General features: G+C 35.5%; 3 protein-coding genes across 4 annotated transcripts; 1 reads left to right on the forward strand and 2 right to left on the reverse strand.

The window, feature by feature from the left end:
- LOC105161977 lies at positions 732–3,844 on the forward strand. The gene is made up of 4 exons (XM_011079864.2): positions 732–1,011; positions 1,400–1,621; positions 1,814–2,269; positions 2,368–3,844. The coding sequence occupies exons 1-4, from the start codon at positions 817–819 to the stop codon at positions 3,409–3,411; spliced, it is 1,917 nt and encodes a 638-aa protein (XP_011078166.1). The 5' UTR covers positions 732–816; the 3' UTR covers positions 3,412–3,844.
- LOC105161978 lies at positions 4,261–8,647 on the reverse strand. The gene is made up of 6 exons (XM_011079866.2): positions 8,153–8,647; positions 6,827–6,880; positions 6,315–6,395; positions 4,999–5,068; positions 4,797–4,885; positions 4,261–4,641 (listed from the first exon to the last, which is right to left on the reverse strand). The coding sequence occupies exons 1-6, from the start codon at positions 8,333–8,335 to the stop codon at positions 4,507–4,509; spliced, it is 612 nt and encodes a 203-aa protein (XP_011078168.1). The 5' UTR covers positions 8,336–8,647; the 3' UTR covers positions 4,261–4,506.
- LOC105161979 lies at positions 9,411–24,926 on the reverse strand. Of its 2 annotated transcripts, none has more exons than XM_011079867.2 (25): positions 24,590–24,926; positions 24,175–24,298; positions 23,962–24,024; positions 22,576–22,677; positions 22,306–22,474; positions 22,039–22,137; positions 21,778–21,927; positions 19,115–19,154; positions 18,734–18,791; positions 18,556–18,638; positions 17,993–18,091; positions 17,712–17,827; positions 17,493–17,611; positions 16,893–16,963; positions 15,325–15,430; positions 14,996–15,135; positions 14,688–14,846; positions 14,499–14,602; positions 13,464–13,639; positions 12,543–12,732; positions 11,971–12,070; positions 10,984–11,152; positions 10,466–10,548; positions 10,279–10,355; positions 9,411–9,923 (listed from the first exon to the last, which is right to left on the reverse strand). In XM_011079867.2, exons 1-25 carry the CDS (start codon positions 24,659–24,661, stop codon positions 9,752–9,754), a joined length of 2,841 nt encoding a protein of 946 aa, XP_011078169.1. In that variant the 5' UTR covers positions 24,662–24,926; the 3' UTR covers positions 9,411–9,751. The 2 variants fall into 2 exon arrangements, with proteins under 2 accessions (XP_011078169.1, XP_020549534.1); XM_020693875.1 differs by having other exon boundaries at positions 9,484–9,923; positions 23,966–24,024; positions 24,590–24,924.

Here is a 25,237-nt window from a genome sequence, read left to right on the forward strand (position 1 = left end):
TTATATGTATTGAATAAATGATATAATGCACAAATATCATATTCTTTTCTTAAACATGTATTTTTTACTTTATGGTTTTTTTTTTTCATGTCTTCTGCATAAAATGGACATTAAAATGTAATTAAAAATATATATGATTATGGTTCATAGACAGTGATAATTACTCTATGAAAACTATTTTTATGCAAATATTGCAATAACTTTACCCACAGTGTTCCTATCCCTGAAGTTGGTAGCCAAAACTTTAAAAAAATATATATAAGAAAAAAAAATAAAAAGAAATTCAAGCTATTTATACGCGTAAAATTCAAACTATTTAACTTTTTATCGGGAACCTTGTAATAATAGTAGAATTTCATCAAACGAACCAATAAAATAAACTCCTTTTGTAAATATATGAAATTTTAAAAAATAATAATATGAGTAGAGACATTTAACCTTGAGGTACTTGATTCTGACTTCATCTAACTTGTGGGCATAATTGTGTTTATAAATTACAACCTAGTATGAGTACCAAATTGAATGTATACACTTTATGTGTATACAAAGTGAAGAATCCACAATGGAAGATTAAATATATTTAATAATTGGTTAAATTATCACCTCTCAATCAAGAGATTATAAGGTAGATATGACTGAAGCATGAAGGCCTGAACACGTGAGATGCACGTGCTCAGCAAACTCTAATTTTTTTTTTCTGTTTTAAAAGATAATTATTTATTTTGGGTCTGGGATTGAAATATGGGAATTAGGGTTTTACAGGATTAAAGAAGAGGAGAAGGAAAGAGAATAGAAGACCGTTTGATTTTTGACGGAATGGGAGAGAGATTGAGGATATATGTAGGGGGACTGGGATCGAGTGTGCAGGAAGATGATCTGAGGAAGACTTTCACCTCGCCGCTGTTGGGCGCCGTGGAATCCGTAGAAATTATTCGTAGCAAAGGTCGGAGCTTTGCGTACTTGGTTTTCGTACCCGCTTCAGATAAAGGCCTCGCCAAGCTTTTCAGTACGGTATGTTTGCTGTGTGTATATGTGTCTCTTTCTCTCCATGTATATGTGTGTACTATGATGTATTGATACGTCATAATGTGGGTGTCTCCTGCGTGTATACGATGTTGCGTGTACAAATTTATAGTTGAGCAAAATACGTTGATAATTATTTAGCTTAATTTCTTGCTCTGTGTTTTCGTGGCTCAATGTTTGAATGATTTCTATCTGTGAGAAATGTTGTAGAGACTGAACAATATGAGGAACGACTTCTTTTGAATTGAGTGGATACTTTAGCCTCAGACGTCTTGTTATTAAGTCTGCTATAGCATAATCAATTACTTCACTTTCTTGAATTTGTGTCATGGTAATGGTGCTCATGCCTCGTCATTGGAACATGTAAATGCTGCAGTATAATGGTTGCATGTGGAAAGGGGGAAGACTTAAACTCGAAAAGGCCAAAGAACATTATCTGCTTCGCTTAAGACGTGAATGGGCAGAAGATGCAGAGCTTGAGACCAAATTGTCCAGCAATGTTGAAGTTGATGAAAGTGTGCATACATTGCAGAAACCCCTGAAAGACCAAGATATTGCAAAAATGCAACTCAATATATTCTTTCCCAAATTACGGAAGGTAGTTTGGTTAAACATAAAGTATATGGCTTTTCTTGTTTTTCTTTGTGACTTCCCTGCATTATTTTTCCTATGGGGTCATGATTTTTTGGTAGTCTAGGCCTGGTACTGAGTTATAGCATTATCATACCATTACTCATTAACTGTTCATATGCTGATACAACGTTTACTATTTGTGCTACTCTCTTTGAAGATTAAACCTATTCCGCTTAGAGGGTCAGGCAAGCACAAGTACAGTTTCCAACGTGTTGAAGTTCCTCCTCTTCCCATCCACTTCTGTGATTGTGAGGAGCATTCTGGAACTCCTGAGTCAGCCCAGAGAAATTGTACCGATGCCCATGAGACAGAGACTTATAGGGCGAATGAAACAGAGACTTATGGGGTGAATGAGGATGAGCTTAATATGATGAAATCAATACTAGACAAGCTCTTGGAGAAGGAGAACTGCTCAAAGACAGTTCCCAATGAGGATGAATTTATTGGGGAAGTAAACCGTAATGTCGCTTATGCTGATGAATTCCAAGTTGATGACAATGATAAAGATCAAGTGAGTGATGAAGATAACCTTGTAATTAACATAGTGGGCCAGCCACGTAAGAGATTTGCATTATCTGGGGATTGGGGACAGAAGACAATTGCTGCAAATCAGGTACAATTCGAAGCATGACTACCGTCCTATGTTTGTTTTTCCTTCTGCAATTCTGCATCTGCTGTGATGATTGAGTTTCTTCTGCTGTGAATTTCCAGGATTCTTTGGCAAGAGAATCAGAGTCTTTAAGCAGTTCTATTCATAAAAAGCATGGAAGTGAGAAAGGCAAGCTTCTTTCTGACAAGAAGAGGAAGCAATCGGTCCATGGAAGTTGCTCAACCGATTCTGTACCTTCTAAAAGAAAGGCAACTAAAAGAGCTCCACATGACAGCACAGATGATCAGTTTGCTTTAAACATTCAACCAACAGACACAGAGTCAGGTTCCATACCATCAGGTTGTGATGTGGCAAGCTCGGGTAAGACAGCATGGAAAGATCTGGTCAGTGAAAAGGAGAGTACTGCTTTCCATATATCCGATATTTTTCCAGGGCCCAGTCCAGAAGTTGAAGCCAAACCTAGATCTGATCTTCTTACTGCCTCACCCTCACCCCACTTCGATGAGAAGGATGGCCAGGAAGACCAATCAAGTGAAGATAATGAATTGGAAAAACTTTCTGATGTTCAATCTACTAACCCATGTGAAATTGAAGATAAATCAGGCAGAGGGGCTTCATGGCGGCACAAGTCATCATGGTTACAACTGGTTGGGGATACAAACAACAGGGAATTCAACCTCGCACAAATTATGCCTGGTGTAACTTCTGGAAAACAGGAGTTGCAGCAATTCAATGGCATTGATTCTTCAAGTTGGAGAAATGTGAAGCAGCTAACATCTGTCGGCAAGGATCAAAACTCTCCCATTGATGACATTGGTAAACCTCAACAAAGAGCTAGTGAAGATATTCATGTTACTCCAAGAAATGTGGATACTTTAGCCAAGGAGCAGAAGCATGCTGGTCCAGATGGAGAACCACCTAATTCTGATTCGAAGCAAATAGTCAAAGAGAATGATGAGGTCTCTGCTCCAGAGAATGAGACTTACCTGATTCCAAATAATAGAGCTCTGGGAGACAGTATTATAAGTGAAACTTGCCCCTTCATGAGGAGTGCTGCTTCAATGAAAGAGTGGGCGAAAAATAAAGCAGCTTTGAGTAGCTCCTATAAGAAAAAAGGGAAGGGAAAAGAATCGGTTAAGAATTAATGAGACGTTGGGGAAGGAAAGAGATTCACTCAAGGAAAGGCCATGGTCTAGGAAAATCTGGTCAGTGCTTCGTAAAGTTGATAACTGAGAGACTTGAATCTAGATGATCAACTTCATCAGCTATTTTTCAACAGTTGGCAGTCAATAGATTTAAAACATTCCTAGGGAAACACTGGCGGATCCTGTCGTGTTTACAGCCGTCAAGTGGTAAAGTATTCACTAATTTGTATGAAAATCACTATGCCACTTGTATCATATCAAAGCCACATCAAGGAATTAAATATAGTGATTGTGGATTTTTTAGTCTTCCATCAGGGAAAATCGGTGTCTCAGTGCTGCTATTTTTGAGGTGCCACAGCAGTTTAATGGTCTAGAATTCAACTCGTTGCATTGATTAAACCTTTTCATACATGATATCTTTTATAGTGTTTTACTGCAACTTTGTTCTTGTACACAACAGATATAGCTTGCATGGCAAAATCAAGTTCGAACCACTGCATCTTTTTTCCTAATTATATCATACAGGGATAGTCCAGGTGCTTCTGTGGTCTCCTGAACTTCACTGCAGCTCTTTTTTTCTTTGGTATGGAAACCTCACTGCACTTCACCTGATATAAGAATGATGGGAATTTAATTGTAGGATACATCATTTCATTGCCCCAGATGATTAATGAAATGATTCTGTTTGACAAAGTTGCATAATTGAGAGGAAACAAGTCTTGATAACACGCTCACACATTCTGAGAATCAGATTCTAATATTTGCTAAAACCATAAAGCAGGATTGAAACTCTCGTTATGTTAAAGGGAAGAGGATTTTAGGCTATGCAAGAACATGTAAAAAACGGGATGAACACCACAGGAAATACACTTCTCCCTAAATTAGACGGTATTTCTGCACGAACCAATTAGTGGATACAAAAGTGATCACAAGCTCCATTGTCCATTACAAGAATCTGAGAAGATCCTATGACGTGAACAACAACACACACTCCTGCTTCTAGAGTGCTTGTAAAAGCTACAACATTTAGCAAAGTGAATTAATTTGTCGTGCGAGCCGGCGGTCTTATCACCGTACGTAATGGGATTCATCAACCTACCGAGCTTTGAGTTCCTCCTCAAACTGAAGCAATTTCTCTCGAAGAGGCTGCAAAAATAATCTTAAATCCTGGCAAATTTGCTGCCGCTCTTCTTGCGGAATATCCTTGTCTTCAATAAGTTTTACTTGAATCTGCAAAATAAAACCAAGTCTTACAACAATTGAATTCCTGGAGACCTGGCATCAAAGAGGAAAATGATATGCCACAAACTATTTTGTAGAAAGCATGGAATGCCTCTCTGGCAGGAACCCTTAAGTTCCCTCTTCTTTCCAGTATATAATGGTACCTGCAAGTCATCCAGCTCACCAAAAGAGAATTCTGGTACATCTATGTGGCCTTTCACATTCTTCTTCTCCCCTCCAATACACCATTCCCCTAAGTTTACATACTTTTGCCATTATAGAGTGTTATGAAGAAGATAATATTATAGAACCAGGAAGAAACAGGTCAAACAATTTCAAAAATCCAGGAAATTTTTGAAGTGTTACCTTTCACTCTTAATGTTAACTCATAGGTATAGCCCACGCGTTTCTTGTTTCTAACTGTAACCAAAAATGCCTGCAAGATAAACTGAAATATTATTGCCTGATCAACAAGAGATCATCCTTGGATAGTAATGAAACCTAATATTAAATTGCCCAACAGTTTACTCTACCAAATATGTTAATGTACTCTACAATGCTTTCACCAATTAAATCATATCTCCTCCTCTCTTCTTTCTCCATTTTCGGTTAAGAAAATTTAAACCGAATAATTAGGTATGTGTTTTATCATTATCCAATTTCTCAACAATGAGCATCTTGGTCAATTACAGCCAAGACGCATCTCAAAATGATTGAATTAGGTTTTTCGACCCCCAAAAATCTTAAATTTATAGAATATATAAGGGTGGAAAGAAAAAATAATCACATATAGCGATTACATTCACTTCTCAGCTTGCAGTGCTGATATAATTAAAAAATGTACACAGAACATACCAAGTTATTTGTCTCCAAACTTATTATATGGTTTCTTGGCATACTCTACAAAAACAACCACACCTATTCTCTTGTTATAGTTAATCTAAGAATGGTAAGGAAGAAAATGGTCAAGAACACTTTAAACACTAAAGCGTCAACCTCTATGGAGTAAAACTTTGCAGATGGCTGGTATATGAACATAATATAACTGACATTCGATAGGTTTACTTGGAAACAAATCCCCAGAGCTTACAAGAACAAACATTATCTTTCTGCATCTAATAATTTAAGGGCTAATTACACATCCCTCCATTGAAGTTTGGTGTAATTACACTTAAACCCCTTGTGGGTTGGAAAATTAAATTTAGTACTCTTGAGATTTGCTTCCATTTAACGAATAAGTCCATCCGCTAGTCAAAATTCACTGAATTTATTGATATTAACAAAGAAAGTGAATGAAAATTGATATTTATGCTCGATTGACTTATTACTGACTTATTGCAAGTCAAATAATTATTTTCTGACTAAAATACCCTTGTAATAGTGAAGATGTAACTCCTCACGTGCATTACCGTATGAAAGTAATTTGATCATAAAAAGATTTATTTGACCTGCAACAAATCAACAATAAATCAATCGAGAGTAAATACAGATTTTTTTTTTACTTTTTTGTTAATATCAACAAATTCGGTAAATTTTAACTAATGAAGGGACATATTTGTTAGACAAAAGCAAACTTAAAAATTGATAGATATAATTTCCCAAACCACATGGGGTCTATGTATAATTGCAACAAATCTCAGAAAAAGAGAGTATAATTATCCCATAATTTAATGATCACTTACATCCCCGGAGCATCTTGTGACTTCTGCTATTTCGGCCTTGCCACTAGAGAACTCCAGGGACCTCATAGATGGAAGCAACTCCTACAATGAAACGGCGAAAAAGTCATGATTATATATGTTATTATGAAATTAATACCAACAAACAATTTAAAATAGAGAGTTACTAGAAATAACAGTCGATACAATTCAAACTGCTTATGTGATAGTAGCTTTACAAGATTATACTTGATTTTGGAATATATCCTAGAATACTTTTAGAATTGGAAACCTTGGTGATTTCCTTCTCTGGATTTAGATAATTCTTCAATTACCTCATGCTTTAGTTTATACAACTTTGATAGAAATCATAGTCCATCGTAACCGATGCACAATGTCATTTACTATAGTCCATGCAAGACTTCAAAAAAGACTTCTAGGATTGACCAAAGGAAATCAATTTTTATTTATACAGATATTTGAATATCACCAATCCACAGAAATTAAACCAAAAAAAAAGTTTGCTTTGTCCAAACCTTAATCCTATCACTTGCCCATTTATTCAGATTTTTCTCCTCCCATGTTCCAGCCTGCAAATAGTAATTAAATTGAATAAGAACTCAAAGTACAAGATAAACAAAATGAGAGTATGAGACTAGAACAAACATATAAACCTGCGGTCAAATTAATGCTCATGAATTTGACATGCAGGTACAGATGTAAAACACTGTGGCTATTCCCAGACCCTTGAGACATAAACTAGAACTAATGTATCGGTCAACATGAACAATTGTTTTCTGCATAATACCACCTATATGTGTGCAGACAAAATTAATACAAATGCAGTCATATATAAGTGGAATGCACATTAAGTGTTCGTAGGAAGAGCCGTAAAACATGCATGAGGCAAACACCAGGTGTAAAAGCTGAAGAAGACATTAGCTGGCAACGGTTTGGTGATTTCTTGAAGACAAGATATGTAAATAATAACATCCTAACAAGAACTACAACCCAAACATTACACAAACAGCAAGGCAAAATTCATATAGAAGAAAATAGCAGCTAAGAGCTGACTAACAGATAGTTTCTGCCTCCTAAACTGAACATATGCTTATGGCAACAAGACATCATTTCCATTCTAAGTACAGACACCATGTGCATGCATGAATGTATTTTTTATGCGTCTGCTTTTTGGTGAGTCCATGCACAGAGAGATGAACGATCACAAAGTGCTTCAAGTTCTTCAAAATTCATGAAGCAAGAGCCAAGAAAAGCTCCTGTGGCCATTTGTTGAAGTCCTTATTGGTATAGCACTTAAAAAATTCTAATGGTCCATCTATTTCAATTCTTCTCTTCATGCCCACTCAACCATCCTAGAGTTTTCAGGTATCTATCTCAATTCCTTGATGAATGCATCTATCATTTCATTCTCACCTCTCTCTGCTGAATCCTCCATCAACAGATGTTAATAACAAATTTTTAGCAACCCAAATACAAATTTAGTTTCAACTCCTTTACTATTCATCAAGGTTGTGATTCCTTTAAATTCCTATGAGAATTGAACAACCAAATGGAGATTTCACAATGAAGGGAATAGAGGAAATAATGAAAAAATCACTTGGTAAACTGGGGAAATCTGTAAATTGGAATATCATTTATTTTTCCTTCGAAAAGATATTGAGATAGGAAGGACTTGTGCTTGTTCCTCCTCATCACTGGCATTCAAACACTCAAAATACGATTAGGATCACATTAGAAGCCTCTCGTTACAACTTTTTCACACAATTAAAAATCATATGGACTTCAAATCGAACCAATCAACGCATTCCGAAGAACAGCAACAAAAATGGGTAAGATCATACCCGATTCCACGCGGAGCCGAGATGGGTTTGGTTTGGTTGATTACAGAGGTCCGTCGGGTCAATCTTCTTGGGCACGGGTAAAGGTGCGGCATCACGGGTCACCTCCCGGACCCAGTACGTGTATGAAGCTGATTTCGGCGCATTCTCCGCCGATACAGCAGCCGCCGCACCACCTCCCTCCATTCTTCAAATTCGATCACAGATGAAATGTGGGACAAAAGACAACAACAGAGAAACAACCAAGTATCACAATAAATCAGATTGTTTTAATCAATTAATTGTTAGAAATTTGAAAGATTAAGGAGCGGGGAAAGGCTGTGATTCGCGAAGGAAAAGAGAGAATGCGACAGCAGCAGCTTCCAAGATTTGTGCGTCAATCTTGACACAAATCTGAAAGACTGCATCCTCAGAAAAGTTCAACAAGAGAAATGCTGGAGGCTTCTGGATCTTTCTTGTCATGTCTGAGGAGAGCTTTTCATTATGACTTGAACTGATAATTATAAGCTTTTCATCAAATTCAAATGATAATTAATATATGTAATTTAAGAATTTAGACCATCTTGTAACAAATACCTTCAAGATTAACTACAAATTTATTTATAACAACATCTTATAAATTTTATTATCTTATTTTATCCAAATAATTTAAATTATTTATAAATAACATTTGATGTCTTATAAACTATAAATACATCTTATATATGAGAATATAATTTTTTTAAAAAAATAAACTTTAGCCAAATGACTAAATCTATCCACCAGACATATAGAATTTATAGACTTTGTTTGATTTCATTTGATTTTTTTTGGTGAATATTACATCATCAATTTTAATAATTAGTAATAATATACACCGATTACCTATAACATATATATATATATGATCAATCAATAACTATTGTTGGTTCATTCAAGAAAAAAAGTACTGTTGGTCTTCCTATATTAAATATATATATATAATTCAAAAACTATTATTATATTAAATTATCAACTGTTATTAAAATAATTAATATGTACACATTGTTTGGGAACATTCCCGACCTTAATTTCTCGACAACTAAACTACCCCTCGTTTTAATTTAGAAAGATCTAAAATATATTTTGAAAAATTTTAAGAAAAAAAGGTAGATAAAGATTAATGAAGATAGTATTGGCAAAACCATTAGGTGGATAAAGATTAATGAAGATAGTATTGGCAAAACCATTAAAAAACATTACTTGAATGTTTGAGGCATTTGGATCTTGGGAAGATGGTGGGTTTGTTAGGAGTCGTCTTGCATTCTTGGCATTAGAGAATTATGATTGAAATCACAACCAATACACAGAAACGCTTTGCCGCAGTAAAAGAGGCATGCCCTCAATCACAAAACTGCAAAATCTCTTAAAAATTTTCACCAGAGGAATGCAAAATCTATATATTGTATGATGAAAAAATTTTACAATTAGAGAAGCTGCCCTTCATTACGGCTAGAACAGTTCTGAAAATCTAACTAGGCCTATCCTCTGTTCTCAACAACTATAAGGTGGCATGTGCTCTTCTCCCCTTTTGATGCCTAAAGAACATGTGCTCGACTTTGCGGCATATATTCAGTGATGTTGTCAGTTGATCTTCGGCTTTGGTCGTCTTGGCTTTAATACAAACCAAAGGATAAGTATAACAACCAAAAAGGCAGGAATTGTAGTCGAGTCAAACTCAACCTCGACTTTCCTCTGCCTAGTGCAGTGAATCGGATGCAGGCTCACTATAGTTACATTCACGTAATCAGCAAATCTGCAGACAAAAAATCTTGTGAGCATAATAGTAGTGCAAATTAAAGTAGACTGCATTGATTCATGCACAATTCCACCCTATTCTTTGCTGACTGAAAAGCAAAATACTGGATAAGGGGTGGGAGACTGGGCAGCAAAAAGACCGTATCCATCAATATTCTTAAATGATAAGTTCCATCACTGAATATGCCAACAGTCAAAGGAAGAAGTAAAACTTGTTCATATAATAACTTGAAGCCCGACATAGATCGAGTATTTATAAAACTAGGATACTTGCATAACTGGAGCTAATTTTAAATATTAACAGATATCATTGGTAATGAAGAGAGAGAAAAACGTAATTTTTGTATGCTAACCCTTTTGATGCATCCTCTAGAGTGTGAAGCAGCCTCAAGGCATCGGTATATCGTAGTTCGCCAGTAACAGTTGATATCTGAAAGAAAACCCAAATGGAAGTTTGAAATATCTAGCAATTTGCCTAGCTATAAACAGTACTGCTGATCTGGAGTATGTACAATCTAATGCAGTTTTAGAGGCACTTACTCTTCTCCAGAGACTAACAACATAATTATACTTGTTCACCAACTCACGCTCCTGGGAACGGAAGAGCTTGAAAGTCTGTTCTGCTGAATTTCATTTAGTATCAACAATGAAAATATTTATTCCAAAACAGATAATTTAAGAGGAACTCCAAATATAGAAATCCAGAAACAATCTTAAAAACCAAATTTGCTTTTAAGAGTATTAAAAAGGTCCACGTTTGTCATGACCAAACTACCATGGTTCAAGAGTTGCTGATGAACCACGCATGAAGCCTAGTTTGCACTCAAAAGAAAAAGCTTTAGCGATAATCATATACGACAGCGTTACCATCAGCACTAGTGGCACTTTTTATATGTACAGGTCAAGCTCTATAACTCCTCTTTGTGGCATTAGGTTATAGCAAAAAGCATTTTCATGAACACTCATATACAAAAGGATCTAGAGAAATTTGGCTATTTTTCAGGATTTTTAATTCAATTAATGAACCTGGCTTCTACCAAGACTACAAGAAAGGATACAAGTACGCTCCATGACAAGAAGATGAATGGCTGAATTCACAACTTGTATTGATTCCTCAAGAGTTGTGAGTATATAGCTCCTAGCTATAGTATCATACTGGAACTGAGAGATATGCCACCCGTGGGAGGTGACAGACAATGGGTTACAACCCACTGACCATATCCAATCCTGAGGCAGAACAAGATGTGTAGAAATAAAGTTAGTATAAACAAGCAAGAAAAAAATAATCCTGTCTAGTGTACATGCATACACACTAGGGTTAAACACATCCAAACAGACTTAGAGCAAAGTGAGCACAATGAACCATATAATTACAACAACCAAGGACTGGAGCATTTTCATAGAATTTTTGTGAATCTTACGGAGAACTAGAGGCAAATGAAATTGATGTTCTATACAACTTGGCATGACATTTAACATAAAATCGAGGGTTTGAAATTGAGCATAACAGTGGTGCTATTGCGCCAAGAAAGCAGATGTTGGCAATGAATCTAAAAAGTTTATTTCTTCATTGGTAATAAGATACTATCAAATGCATAAAGGATATAATTGACAACTCAAAGTTGCACATTATCCCTTTCCTGCAACAGATCCCGGGGGAAAAGCGGTTGCTAAAGATATACCGTCCGTTATTTCACATGTGACGACAGGCTGAACCAAAACAAAATACTTTTTTTCTTGCTAGGTGTGATCCGTTGAACATAGATCCAATTTTTCCATTTTTGGGATTCCTTGCAATTTTGTTTTCCTGTTCCTGGTGGTTTTTGGATATGTAGCTTGCTAAAAGGACCAAGCTAGAGAAAAGAACCTATGTACTTATTTTCATAAGATATGTTTATAATTTACATTATGTAATCTTATAACCTCATGAATATTTTCCATACAATTCAAAGTTTGTTTGCAAACTTTGTTCAACGCAAGCAGTCGTTTTGCAATATCTAGAACTATCAAACATTTAACATGAAGTGCAGCAAGCACGTTATTACCTCAATTGCAGTTTCATGGGCTTGACTATAAACAAGATGAAGAGGAAGCAACCCAGCGAGATGTTCCGAGACTGCAGCTAGAGCAGCTTTTGTAGGCCTCCTGTAGCAAAAAAGAATTGCTTGTGCTTTATTGCAAATTCGTTACTAGCAAAGACAAATTGTAAGTTAATACAAGATTCCAACCAACCTCCATGGAAATTTTGGTGAACAGCCTTGAGGGATATAAAAATTAAGAAAATCATATACTGTGAGAAATTGTCTTTCAATTGTATTGAATCTCAATATGCAATAGAACAACCAAAGATATCCACCCAATTACTATCTTATCATAGCCTCAAGAAAGAAAATACTGGGAAGGCTGACAATATCAAGGTCAATTTACTGTTACAAATTCATGCTTCATCATCAAAAGTAAAGCATTTTATTATGCATTGGGCAGCACAAAGAGGTGTAAAGAAATGCTTCCATTTGATGCAATGATCAAATTTCTGAACTTCGACAGAGTCATTGAGTGGTGAATCTACTCATCTATTTAACTCTACCAATGAGAGTTTTAAGTAAATTTACTTAACCTCAAGTCCCACAGAAGTGACTGTCCATTGCATTGCAGATGGCTTTCCCAGGATGATGGCTCTGACTGGACAACAATAACCATATCAGAGAGCGCTTTTGCCTGATAATGCTTGTCGACTAGTAAAGCATCACCGTGAATGAACCAAAAAATAGGGACTTCCAGCGTAGACCTGCTATGTGCATGCGACCCTACATCACCAAACAAAATACAGTACATTACTGAAAATAGCATGATTACATAAGCTTTAAATGATAATAATAACCTTTGAATAGCTAGAAACATAGGACAGTTGTAAAGCAATATTATACAAAATCTTTAGCATCTCTTTAATAAATATAAATGTGCTTCCAAATACACATAATCATATGAGAAAAATGAAGTCTCATACCAAAACCAAGATCCTTGGGAATGTATCTACTATTTACCTGATTAAAACAGAGTCGAAGCTATTTTAAGCTAATCATCCAGAACTATCTCATGCCATTTAAATGACCAGAATTGACAACCATAACCAATTCAGTGTCCAGATGCAAGCATGCACTTAACAAGAAAGTAAATCTCCTCAGACTGTACAAAAAGAAGCATGACGCTTCAGATGGAAAAAAATCAATTAACATCACCAAGTAGTTGCCTATAGGGGCAAAATTTTCATTTTTATCGCAGTGTCACCATTCATGCGATAAATTATGTTCCAAACTGCTCTGAAGCATACAATTAGCTAAACTGGGAGACCAAAATACAAACCAACCTCCTATCTCTTTCTCTCCGGTAATGAAGAAAGCAATGAGGGATCTCATGGAAGCCAAAAAGCTATTATGTAGTCTGTAGACAGGCAAACTAGTATACATATATGCTTCTGCACAACTAGCTCATTCAAATAAAATTTCGAACAAACAAGTAAACTGCCACGCAATTAAACCTTTCAAGGAAGCATGATCATTTAGCCTCTGCAACTGATGCTGAAGAATAGAAGAATCAAGATATGAACGAACAGTTTTTCTATATGTTCCATTCACAAGTAACAAAGGTACAGCAGCTGCTCTTCTAGCCACTGAAAATGCCATCGCCAAAGCAGGATCCTCGGACAGTGGTAACCTATGAAAAACAGTAAATCAACTAAGCAAAGCAATAGTTGGTTCTATCACAATCACCATAAAAATTCAAAATTTATCATTAAGGTATCAACAAATAATCTAGCAGCAGGCTCAAAACATCAACAATTTCTCATGTTCAAGAACTTCATAGATATGTGTAGAATAAGGTTTTTGCTGAGTGAATATATGATAATACATTGCAGGCTCTAATACTTTTTATTTCATATTATATTTTCATGATGAACGTCATAAATCTCTTCTTCTCTTGGGCAAGATAAAGGTTGAAACTTTCGGTAATCTCCGACAAAAGAAATTCAGGAATGTACTTCTCGCCAATTTCTCAAACTGAACAACCATATCTACTTCCATAAGATTCTTCATCAAATGAATATGATTTCATGTTAAATATTTCAAATAAATATATAAGTCAAATTATGCTTTCTTAAAATAGTTCTCAGAAAGGCATAAATGAATTACTCACTTAGATGGGAAAACCCAATTATGCATTTATATTTCAATTTCAGTTAATATATGATGTAGAACTATTTCAAGAAAAAACTGTCAGAACTAGGTACTAGAAATTCATCAGGTCAGTCATATACACTTATACATTTCTTTAAAGTGTATTGTCTATTATGTTTCATCTGCTGCTGCTTGCAATTATGGAATATTACATTTCTTGTGCAGATTTTACAACCATAAATGGCTCACTATTGAAGGGGCACTTTGGTTCATCCATGCCTGCAACATTTGTACCCCTCAATAACATGCAGGTACTTATTATGGAGGAAATGACAATAAACAGTAGGAATCATACAATACTGAAAACTATCCATAAAGAACCAACAAAATTGACATACATGTGTGGACTAAACTGAACTTTCTGTGAAGGTAACACCAGCGATGAAAGGCCGTCCATCAGACTCTTCAGATCAATAGGTAACTGCTTAATATGTCTTACTTTCTGCATGGATAAAGCCAGAGGAAAAATAAGTTTGAAATGCCTCCCTCTTAAATTCCAGAATACTTAATTATCCACATATGTTTACCTCTTGAGTGATGAAAAACAACTGAAAGGAAATTGTCTCATAGTAGTGGAATGCACCATCTGCAAGAGAGGGAGAAATTATGTGTCTCAACGAACCCCACAGTGTTGCCCCCAGATGTGAAAGGAAAGTATCACGTGCAACCGTGTAATTTTGGAAGTCCTACACGATCCACAGGCTGTCAGCATGACAAATTGATTCCCAGTGACAGAACAGGGTGGAAGATATGCAGCAATTTAACAGGAGCTCAAGCGGGACCACCATAAATTATTCGGGAACATGACAAATATAGAAGAAATAGAATAGCAAACCTCATGAGTATCACTGAACAAATTCCAGTTCTCCATGCGTTTCAATGCCTCCATAGCTTTTCTCTTATGACTTTCATCATATTCCTCACCCTCAAAAGCCTGGAGCTCATTTTTCAAATCTTGCATGCGCTCATCAAGCTCTGTTTAATTACAATAGAATTGGTTATTAGTTTAGTGGCTGGTCCATGATAAAAACTATGCCAAACTGTAAAATAAACACTGCACAAATTTAACTGACTGGCAAAATAGCTTATTTATCCAAGTAGTTTTAATACCAAGAAACCAAGACAGCCAATGTGAAAGCTACAGGTCAAGCAAAAGTGCATTACCTTCACAAAGTGCAAGCTTGACCTTCCTTCCCTTGCAATGTTTGAAACTAAATAGCTCATATATGTCTATTTCAGCAAGAAGGATATCAATAGCCTGATGTTCTTTCTGTAACAAATGACAAACATGCTATGGTCAAAATTTGCATTAAACTCATAGCTCATCAGTTGTCACTACATCTAAAACAAAGAATGAGCAAGTGATTATAAATTTATACAGAAATACCAAGAAATCAAAAATATACTCCTCTACAAACAACAACAAAAGTTGAATAGAAGTTTACACAAATTCTTATAACATGGCAAAGAATAATAACCAGAAAAATATATTCATCCTGGTAACAATATCTACAAGTGTGGCAATTTTCAGACATTTCTGAAATATAGCAAGAACAATAACCATAAAGCAAAATGCAGCCTTCAGCAATCCTGATAACAATGTTTAGCGAGTACGACAATGTTCAATCTCAAATATATCCATCCATAATTTTTATAAAGCAATGATAACGAGAAAATTCTGAGAATCTTCATAGGTATAAATTTAGTTCAAGTTTTCTCTAGAAGCCACATTGTGTCTGGTCAACCCTTTACACCATCAATTCATCAAATAGCTGTTGACCAACTTCCCAATCCAAAGTAACTTCTTTACTTACACCACCAGTTGCCCTCGCAGATAAGATGGTTAATGCCAGTGATTTCAGAGGTAATATGCAGTATTCTTATGACATAAAGGTTCATCTCATGTCAACAACTACACTCTGATATATAAAAACTCAAGACAATCGTACTTCACCATGGCCAGTCGGACTAACATCCTAAGTTTAAAAATCAGCTCGTATGTCTACCTGGTAGGTAGAATGATACAACACGCTCCCTGCATCCCAAAATTATGAGGCTAGTTTGACCTGGCACGGGTTGTATATTAGGGTTGAAGAGTGTGTATTTTCTAACTTCTAACTAATAGACCTCAAAAATAGTGGTTAAGGATAATGATGATGTTATTTTGTTACTTTAGTTCAGTGGATAGTTTTGGGCAATAACAGTTATGTTAGGAAACAGTCTCGTTTGAGAACATCCAGGAAAGGAAGAACCTAGGTTCGGGACAGAAGGATTATTAAGTACAAGGCCATGTTAGAGGTCACGTGTCATATTATTCCAAAACCAACAAAGAAAAAAGAAAACACATAACCACAGACATATATATATATAGAGAGAGAGAGATGCTGAACTAAATTCTCGACTCTTTATACTTGTGCTGGAAATCTCGAAGACTGCCATTAAAAATGCGTGCAAAGGCTATACCCTTTTTCTGACATTATTTCTTTAAGGAGTTCCTCAATTAAATAGTGTATGTACTTCATATACTACTAAACTCAGCCACAAGGATGACATCCATAAATGACATAGTGTATTTTAATAGGAAAAGTATATTTGAAAAAGAACCTTATCTCACATAGAACGCAAGCAATAATGTTCCTGTACATTCTATCATCGTTATCACCAGCGACTATATGCACAGCATTTTCTTCACATATTATTCAATACCATAATAAAATCGAATAAATGCATACTTCACCAAATACAGCAAACTTCTCCTGTATTGTCTCTTGTAAGCGATCTTCTGCTTCATCTTCGGAAATTTCTGGATGTATTAGGAAAGGAATATTGAAAGGTCAAAACCAATTAAAAGAAAAATCAACTCCAACATTCTTTAACCACAGTCAATCATTTAATAGAAAAATCAACTCCAACATTCTTTAACCACAGTCAATCATTTAATAGAAAAATCAACTCCAACATTCTTTTACCATAGTCAATCACTTAATAGAAAAATCAACTCTGACATTTTTCATCATTTTCAATTACTACATATATATAACATGGCTAGGGACCGCTAATATCTGAAGCGCCTCCCACAGTATGTGATTGACACAAAGAATTTGCAGGCAACTCAAAATAGCCATCATCGTACAAGGAAATGAAACAAAAATGTTAAGAACCTCAAATTCCATACTGACAGGGGCCCATAAAAAATCCAGATAACTATTCGTGTGAAATGAATATGATCACGGAAGGCAGCAGAAATATTGCAGGTGGAAATCCCAGCACCATGCGATCAATTAGTTCAACTAATTACACCTAATAGACAGAATCACTAGATTAACTTATACCTGCAACTGCACCAATTGTTTTCTCCACATTCGGTAGGCTTTGTTCTGTGCGTACACCTTCTCCGCCTACGGAAGGTCCCCATGAAAAAGGGCCCGCAGTCAAGTCAATGAATGCCCACCTGACATATACCATTTGCAAACAATTAAGAATTGAAATCCTACCGAAAAGAAGAAGAATAAACAAGTGAGAGGGGAGGGAGGAAAACAAATGTATTTAACCTTTGGTTTCCAATCCATGTATCTGTGAGACATTCAGCATGAAAGCCACTAAAGTCCCCAGACTTCAAATCTTTTTCTGAGATAAGCTTCAAATCATTATATTTCCCATTCAAAAGCTGCACAAAATTGAAAAGATCAAATTAGAAACTTCATTAATATAATGGCTAAAAGACCTAGAGAATCCCATCCATGCAGGCACAGCCAATTCTCGATGTGAAGCAAGGATTTGCCTTTTGTGATGAATATTTCATCCCTAAAACAGAACAAACAAAGGAATATACCTGCAAAACTTTGCTTTGTATTATATCAGCTGTGTCTTTCCCTTGATACAGCCTCTCGACGTTGTTCAATGCATCCAGGCACTTATTATACCACTCTATCTGAAAATTGTTACAGATAAATCCAAGAAAGACAAATTAAAGCCATGACATGGAAAGCTAGATTTTTTGCAGAAAATGGAAGAAAGCATGGACCGACGTGCTCTATCTGTTTCCTCACATTTTGCTTTCTCAAATTTATCAAAGATAATATGCAGTAGTTTCTTAGAAACTTAATCAAATGGAACTATCCTCAATGGTGCAGGAGTTGCCACAAAGTGTTATATCAACACACAGATGAAAGCTACACTCATATTGCACTATCAATAGATTTTCAGCCAGCATTCAAATTAAGAAAAAATCTCATGCAAAGAAAAAGGGGATATTGCCTGTATTGCCACTTCAGAAGGTCTACAAGTTTATAGTTAATTAATTAAGGTATAACTAGTTAGTTAGAGTTCTGGAATTTCTCCCTTATGTAAGTCACAGATAGATACATGACAAAGCTATGCAGGAGTATAATGTACCGTGTCAGTTTCCTCCATTACAGTCCAGGAGAACTTTGCCATAGGATGCTTTTCGTACAAAGGCCTTTTGATCTTATCAAGAGCTGGCAAGATTATCAAATGTATAAATCAGCAACTGCAAACTATGTATCTCATCTCACTAGAGAAAGACCGATATGCAAAGGCAAGTTCTACGCACCAAGAACACTCTCCGGAATACTTGCAGGCTGAAGAATTCTTGCCTGCAAGGCCTTATTCTGCATAAATTAATACCAGGAGAGATAGAATGAGATAGTGCATAAAGGAAAGAAATAGGAACGAAAGCCAGATAGTTCAAAAGTCGAAATAGGTAGCTCAAAGTGGCAGAACACCAAGCAAACTGGTAGAAAACGGGTTCCTCACTTGAGATACAACAATGATTCACAGTAATTTGATATATAGATAATTTGTGGATCCTATGAGTTTGGAGTAAAAATTTATTGTGCTACATTATCAGAAGGGAAATGGAAAACAGAGAGAGTGTAATGAATATATATAATGAAAAGGGAGAGCAAGTGCACTACGTAATCATAAAATATACCTCCTTCAGATAGTTTATTTCAGACTCAGATAAGCCTCTCCTGTAAAATGAAATCAAAGTAAACAAAAGACACCTGGTGAAGTAAATACACACCAATATGTGCAACACAGATTTTTCCTTAGGAAGCAATGGATATTAAGTATATGAACAAAGATTAGTCAAAACAGAATTACCTGCAGAATTAAAGAGTAATACATCCATCTAACATGCAGGCAACAAATCAAAGAGATGCTATAAAATAAGTGAATTCATGCTTGCAACTATAAGGCTGGGAATGAGATCTCTTTCTTTGGTAGCTATCACAAATACAATTTATTCATTAAAAATCCTACAATCTCAAGAAACAACAAACTAAATCCAGATGTTGGCATCATATCACCATAACCACTCTAAAAATCATCTTGAAGACTCATTTTAAAGCCAAATATATTATAACCGACTTAACCACTCGTGTAATCCCCCATTAAGCATACACCTTCAGATATTTGCCTGGAAAGATTAATATCATGTCTTAGCATGTCCAAAATGAAGGCATCATATGGTACACAGAGTGATAGAACATGGTAAAAAAATATGTCACTATTAACACACCCATAGTAGCATAACAAGCTGTAAAAGCTCAGAATAACTGCAGTATATGATCAAGGAAGCCATGCACCCCTGAATCATCTAAATTTATAGTCATTCTTCCTTATTGGCCCCAAGATGGAGAGGAGCGCTTTACTTGTCAAGCAGACATAAATGCTAACTTAATGTTAAGACAACAAAGATTTTAGTGATTAATTAGACTCATCATTGATTGGGTGAGACTCTTTTCATATTAAGCTTCAACAGGTGTACCTGCTCAGTTTGGATGGAAGCATAACTTAGAAGGAAATTCTGCACTGTGTGGACAGTATTTGTGATTAATTAGACTCATAACTGATCGGGTGAGACTCGTACAGTATTAAGCTTCAACATAATACACCTGCTCAGAATGGATGGAAGCATAATGTAGAAGGAAATTCTTCCCCAGTTTCCTCAAAGATAAGCATACACTCATTTGCCCCATGCCATATAATGTCACTAATGATATCCTTTGTCCAAAGGCTACCATAATTGCAAATAAATATGTTAGAAAATGTATCCAGAAGCGTGATTTTTCAAGCTATTCATAAGAAGAGCTGTGAAGAAAGCAGCTTCATCAGTCTGAGCTTCGACTAATAAGATGTACATAACATAAAAAACAGAATTGAGGGTAAAGGCCATGCAAAAGACGTTGTTATCAAGCCTAAATTCCTATTGCAAGGGGGTGCAAGTCTTCTCAGATCAGGTCTCAGACACAGCAGCAACCTGCATGCATAAAGATAACAATGGGTTGAGGCCCATGCTTCCAACCCAACCCACCTAGTTTTGGATTGCGATAGGTACAAAATGTAACTTGAGCCCAATGTGGGTTGTGTATAGGACTCTTAAGTCAATATGGATTGTGCTTTATTAAGTCAAACTAGATCATACGTCCTATATGGTTCCTAATTGTTCTAAATGGGTTCGTCATATCTAGTTTCTATTAACCAATGAATAATGAATTTTAATAATACTATGCAATTGAAGGAAGATTCTACTATAATATTTTCATTTGACTTAAAAAGAATGGCATGAGAGACATCAAATTTCTAACTATTAAGTTAATGTTTAGAGGTATTCATTGAGTAAAATCAAATCGACCGTGTATAAAAAATTCTGGAAAAAATGCCATACCGGATAACGAGTTCAGTTCAGTTTTGGTAGTTACTAAATATTCTTTGCTACTTTAGTTTGATATTCCAGTAAATCAATTTTTTTACTAAAAATTGAATCAGTTAATTAAACACTATAAATCAAAATTATATGTGTACATAAAAATTAAATAAAATATATATATATAATATTTTAGTATTGGTATGGTATGATAAACCAAAATAAAATTCAAGATTTCTATAAATTAATTGAATACAAACTCAAATGTTTCAGTTAAAGTTTCAGTCAAGTCAGTTCACCAAACATTGAACACTCTTATTGCTTCTATTTGATCCGTGCAATATTTTGAAAATTTTAATTATATTGAAATCTAATTTGATATCATAACTTGCTAAACGCTAGTATATTCTTAAACTAGTATACGAAAATGATGGCAATTTTCAAAAATTCAATATATTGCATTGAACCCAACCACACCCAAACCAACCCATTTCTAAATTCCAACCCTATCTACTTTTTACCCATACATTTGAACCCATATTGGACCCAACCAATTTTTAACCCAACTCATTTAGGCCAAGGCCCAGTTACCCATTTGCCACCTCTATATTTTGTCTATTTGGTTACCGGGATATTCACATTACCCTACAAAATGGTAATCTCTCAATGAATATCCAACTCAAATCTTATGCGCTAATCAGATATCATCGTGTTAAGAATGCCATCCAGATTCAAATCACGTTTTTAATAAAGTGAGTCTTTTCAGTTTAAAAATTTAGACCTTTTATCTTTCTTTTGTATAATTTACTGAAGGAGAAAATACTAAAATGTCTTTGCCATTGCTCAAAAGTAACAAAATTGCAAATGGTATCTAGTGTAGCTAAAACTTGATCGCCACTGCTCAAATCTCATAATCATGCAAAAGCTATTTCAAGAAGACTTACCGATAACCATACTTAACTCTTTTGGCATCACGCTTTGGGTTCAAAATAAAGATGTTATATGCATCTTCCAATTGTAAATACTCCACAAGGCTAGTGAAGACAACATCCATCATATCAACATCAACTTGCCAATGACCTACTCCATCATCCCTTTGCAGAGAAGCAAACAAAGAGTACAAACAATGAGGACAAACCAATTATTTTATAAACAAATACCTCAAAATTTCAAGTCTGGACCTAGTTCAAGGAGCGTTAAAGTACCTGGTACCAGATATATCATCCGTGCGACCAAGGACATCAATAGCACGCTCAAATATGGATGTGACTTTTTCACCCATTTGGATGGCATGGACAGAAAAGCTACAGCTCCATATAAAAATAAATAAATAGATAGATAGATACATTACAAACAATAATAAATAATACCAATAACAATAGGTTCCAGAAAAGAAGGCATGCAATTTCTTCAATCAATATACAAGGAAAATCAAGAATTGAAGGAGAATACAATTAATATGCGAGCAGTACTTGTAATTTATGTGACTTATTAGGGGAAGATGGTGACGTTGTTCTCGATCCACACTGATCTTGTAAAACGGTGTCAGGATTTCTCCAATTTTTGGAACCCTCGTGTGTTCAAAAATATGATCAATTTTTGTGAACCAGCGCTCTAACTCTTCAGTGTTTAGCTTAAATTCTGAAGAAGAAATAATGGGAGAAAGTTACACACTGCTTTGAAAATGGCAGGGTGGTTGAAAGTGAAGCTTTCCGAATGTATTGAGTAGCATCTCAATGTACCTTTGTTCCCATTCTCTTCAAATCCGATAAAAATAAAGTTTACAGGCACTGGAAGGTACATCGAGTCAACTTCCAAAAGCTTCAAATAATTTGCAATATTACCTGATCCAAGAAAAATAAACTTTAAGCTCAGATGAAGTAAAATTTAAGTGAAATAACAATGAAAAGTATGCATGAGTAAGAAACCAATTATGCAAAATTCAATATTGTTTGTCAATGAGTAAAATTTGAGCAACAGAATACCCTACATCAAAACTGCAAAAATGCTGATTAAATTGTAAATTGAGTTATCAGTCTAGAGACAGAATAATGCATCGGAAGATGGTATGACCAGAAGTCCAGAACTCCTGAAAATGATCCCTTATGGAACATGGTGAGGTAACCGTTCAACCTCCTTGATCCATTAACAGATTGGCGAAGTAGACAAAGAGTTCCGGTTGACCTTTCTGGAACATGCAGTCCACAAATTTGTATAACAATTTTTATTATGCAGTAAACAACTCTTCTCTTGTTGGCACCAAATTCTCTTAAGCATATTTTAGGCTAAAACTAAAAGGAATAAGAGACTGCTCCTAAATCTGCAACCTGATCTTGCTAAACCCTCTCTCTGCCATACTTACAACAATTGTGTCTAAATGCACCACATACTTATAGTTATTTTCAGGAAGTTGCTGAGCAGTAAGCTCACCTTGCTTAAACCATACACAAAATCCTGCACTGCCTGATGTAAACTAATGGACACTAGGTTTTTTAATTTAGTAATAATTTAAAATTTGTAGTTATAATTTGGATAGCAATGTCAAACAGAACCAGAACTAAGGTATTGCTCTTCACTTCCTTCGGAGACAAACAAATAAGCAAACCATCTTAAACTAGATTACAATTCAATGTAAAAGGTAGCACATGCATATGCACACATGTGACAAGTATCATTCTTCACTGTAGAAGGAAAAAGTGGTTGAAACTAAATCTGAACAATGTTTCAAACAACTAGTCACCAAATCAACAATCCCATAGTTAATGTCCCTGGTTCGTTAGTTGGACTCTTTTTAGGACTAATTTTTGATAAGTTCATAGATGTATCTCTCCTGTCATGCCAGTGAAATTCAACTAAATACAAAGAAGAAGCAGCAGCTCCAAGCTCCAAGGAACAAATCAAGGCTTCAGACTTTAGAGAAAGAATAACTTAAGGAATCACAAAATTCTGGCTAAAATAAAAGGTTTTGGCATACAATTCATTTACGGAAACTGCTCAATCATTGAATTCAAACATCTCAAAGGACACAATTATGAGAGGTCAATCATATTGCCATGATGCTCAAGTAATACAATCTTGTGGAACTTGGTCGTTCCCTAAAGAGATGTATTGCTACATAGAATAAGTACCTGCCTTGGTGTAGTTGATGGCTTCAAATTTGCCCGGGCTAGATGACTCCAAATCATCAAAGTCTGTACTCACCATCAATGTCAATCAAATAGTGGCAAAAAAAAAACAGAAGAAGAAGATGCCGTGTATTATTATGAACTGAACCAAAGGATAAGGATAATACATGCTGATACGAATATTGAAGGTTTTTACACAGAAGAATAAAATCATACCACTGCGTATGACAGACTCACTCCAGAACCGACTTTTCTCTTTGAGGTTAAACAGAGAAAATACGGATGAATTCCCGCTTCTAAGATTCTGGAAAGGAGCCCCATTTGACCTATCCCCCAATAACTGCCACCAAAAAGATATTACAACAAAGATCATCACAGTATCAACACTTCCACTCAAACGCATTCAACATTCATTTTTTTTTTCTCTCGTCCATCCATTTCTCAGTAACTAAATGGTTGTAATTAACTTATACCTATATTCAAACACTCAAGTACACACTTATAGAAAACAATACAACATTTCAGATTAGTGTAAATTTAGTATATTCCAACAAAATTGAGATACAATTAAAAAAAAAAAGGTCATCAAAAGATACATAAAAGAAAAAAAAATGTAAAAGAAAATGCTCACCAAGAGGGAAAGCAGGACTAGGGAGAGAAAGCGAGAAATGTGCGGGGCAAACATGGAAGCGGATCTCCACATTCAATTTTTATTCACCTTCTACTAGCTCTGAAATTTTGAAAAATTCAAATAGAATCTAGGTAGGTGGAGAAAACCCAGAATTCAATCGATGCAGCGATGGATCGGGGTTTTTGCAGAGAGCGATGCGAGGGAGGAATGACTGGAGAAAGACTAGAGCGACCAGAGAGAACAGAAAAAACAGGCCACGCTCCTCTCCGGTATCTCTTCCTCCAATTATCTGAAGTGTACCAGTGTGTGGTAATAAACTCGCTTTTGGGCAAGTTGATTACCGACTTGCATCTTTTTGGCACATCTTGAGAACCGAAAATAACAATCCTCAATCAGGCAACATCTTAGGTCTGTGAATTGCGATTTTAGTTACAGATCAAACTGCAACAATCAAAATCCATTGTTGTCGTGTTACTTACTAAAGCGCATTTCTTCGATATATGTGCACTGCACATCACACTCGAAATGCATAATATGAGATAAAAAAACAAAAAGCAACCTTAATTATATAACACGGTAGACTTCTTATGAATTTGTATCTTCTTGAAATAAATGAGTAACAATTGAATTTTATTTGGTATAGATCAC

This window comes from Sesamum indicum, linkage group LG5 (assembly GCF_000512975.1).
Source record: "Sesamum indicum cultivar Zhongzhi No. 13 linkage group LG5, S_indicum_v1.0, whole genome shotgun sequence".
In the NCBI taxonomy this organism is placed as follows: domain Eukaryota; kingdom Viridiplantae; phylum Streptophyta; class Magnoliopsida; order Lamiales; family Pedaliaceae; genus Sesamum; species Sesamum indicum.

Bases quoted from the DNA above. Each gene is read 5' to 3' on its own strand.
- LOC105161977 (XM_011079864.2), top strand. From the start codon at position 817: ATGGGAGAGAGATTGAGGATATATGTAGGGGGACTGGGATCGAGTGTG. The intron at 1,622-1,813 runs GTAGTTTGGTTA...CTCTCTTTGAAG, and splicing joins TCTTTCCCAAATTACGGAAG to ATTAAACCTATTCCGCTTAG. The intron at 2,270-2,367 runs GTACAATTCGAA...GTGAATTTCCAG, and splicing joins AGACAATTGCTGCAAATCAG to GATTCTTTGGCAAGAGAATC.
- LOC105161978 (XM_011079866.2), bottom strand. From the start codon at position 8,335: ATGGAGGGAGGTGGTGCGGCGGCTGCTGTATCGGCGGAGAATGCGCCG. The intron at 6,396-6,826 runs GTTTGGACAAAG...GTTTCATTGTAG, and splicing joins GGGCAAGTGATAGGATTAAG to GAGTTGCTTCCATCTATGAG. The intron at 4,642-4,796 runs GTACCATTATAT...TTTATTTTGCAG, and splicing joins GTGAGCTGGATGACTTGCAG to ATTCAAGTAAAACTTATTGA.
- LOC105161979 (XM_011079867.2), bottom strand. From the start codon at position 24,661: ATGTGGAGATCCGCTTCCATGTTTGCCCCGCACATTTCTCGCTTTCTC. The intron at 24,025-24,174 runs GTATGATTTTAT...TGGTGAGTACAG, and splicing joins TGAGTCTGTCATACGCAGTG to ACTTTGATGATTTGGAGTCA. The intron at 18,092-18,555 runs GTACATTATACT...AACAATTTTCAG, and splicing joins TAATGGAGGAAACTGACACG to ATAGAGTGGTATAATAAGTG.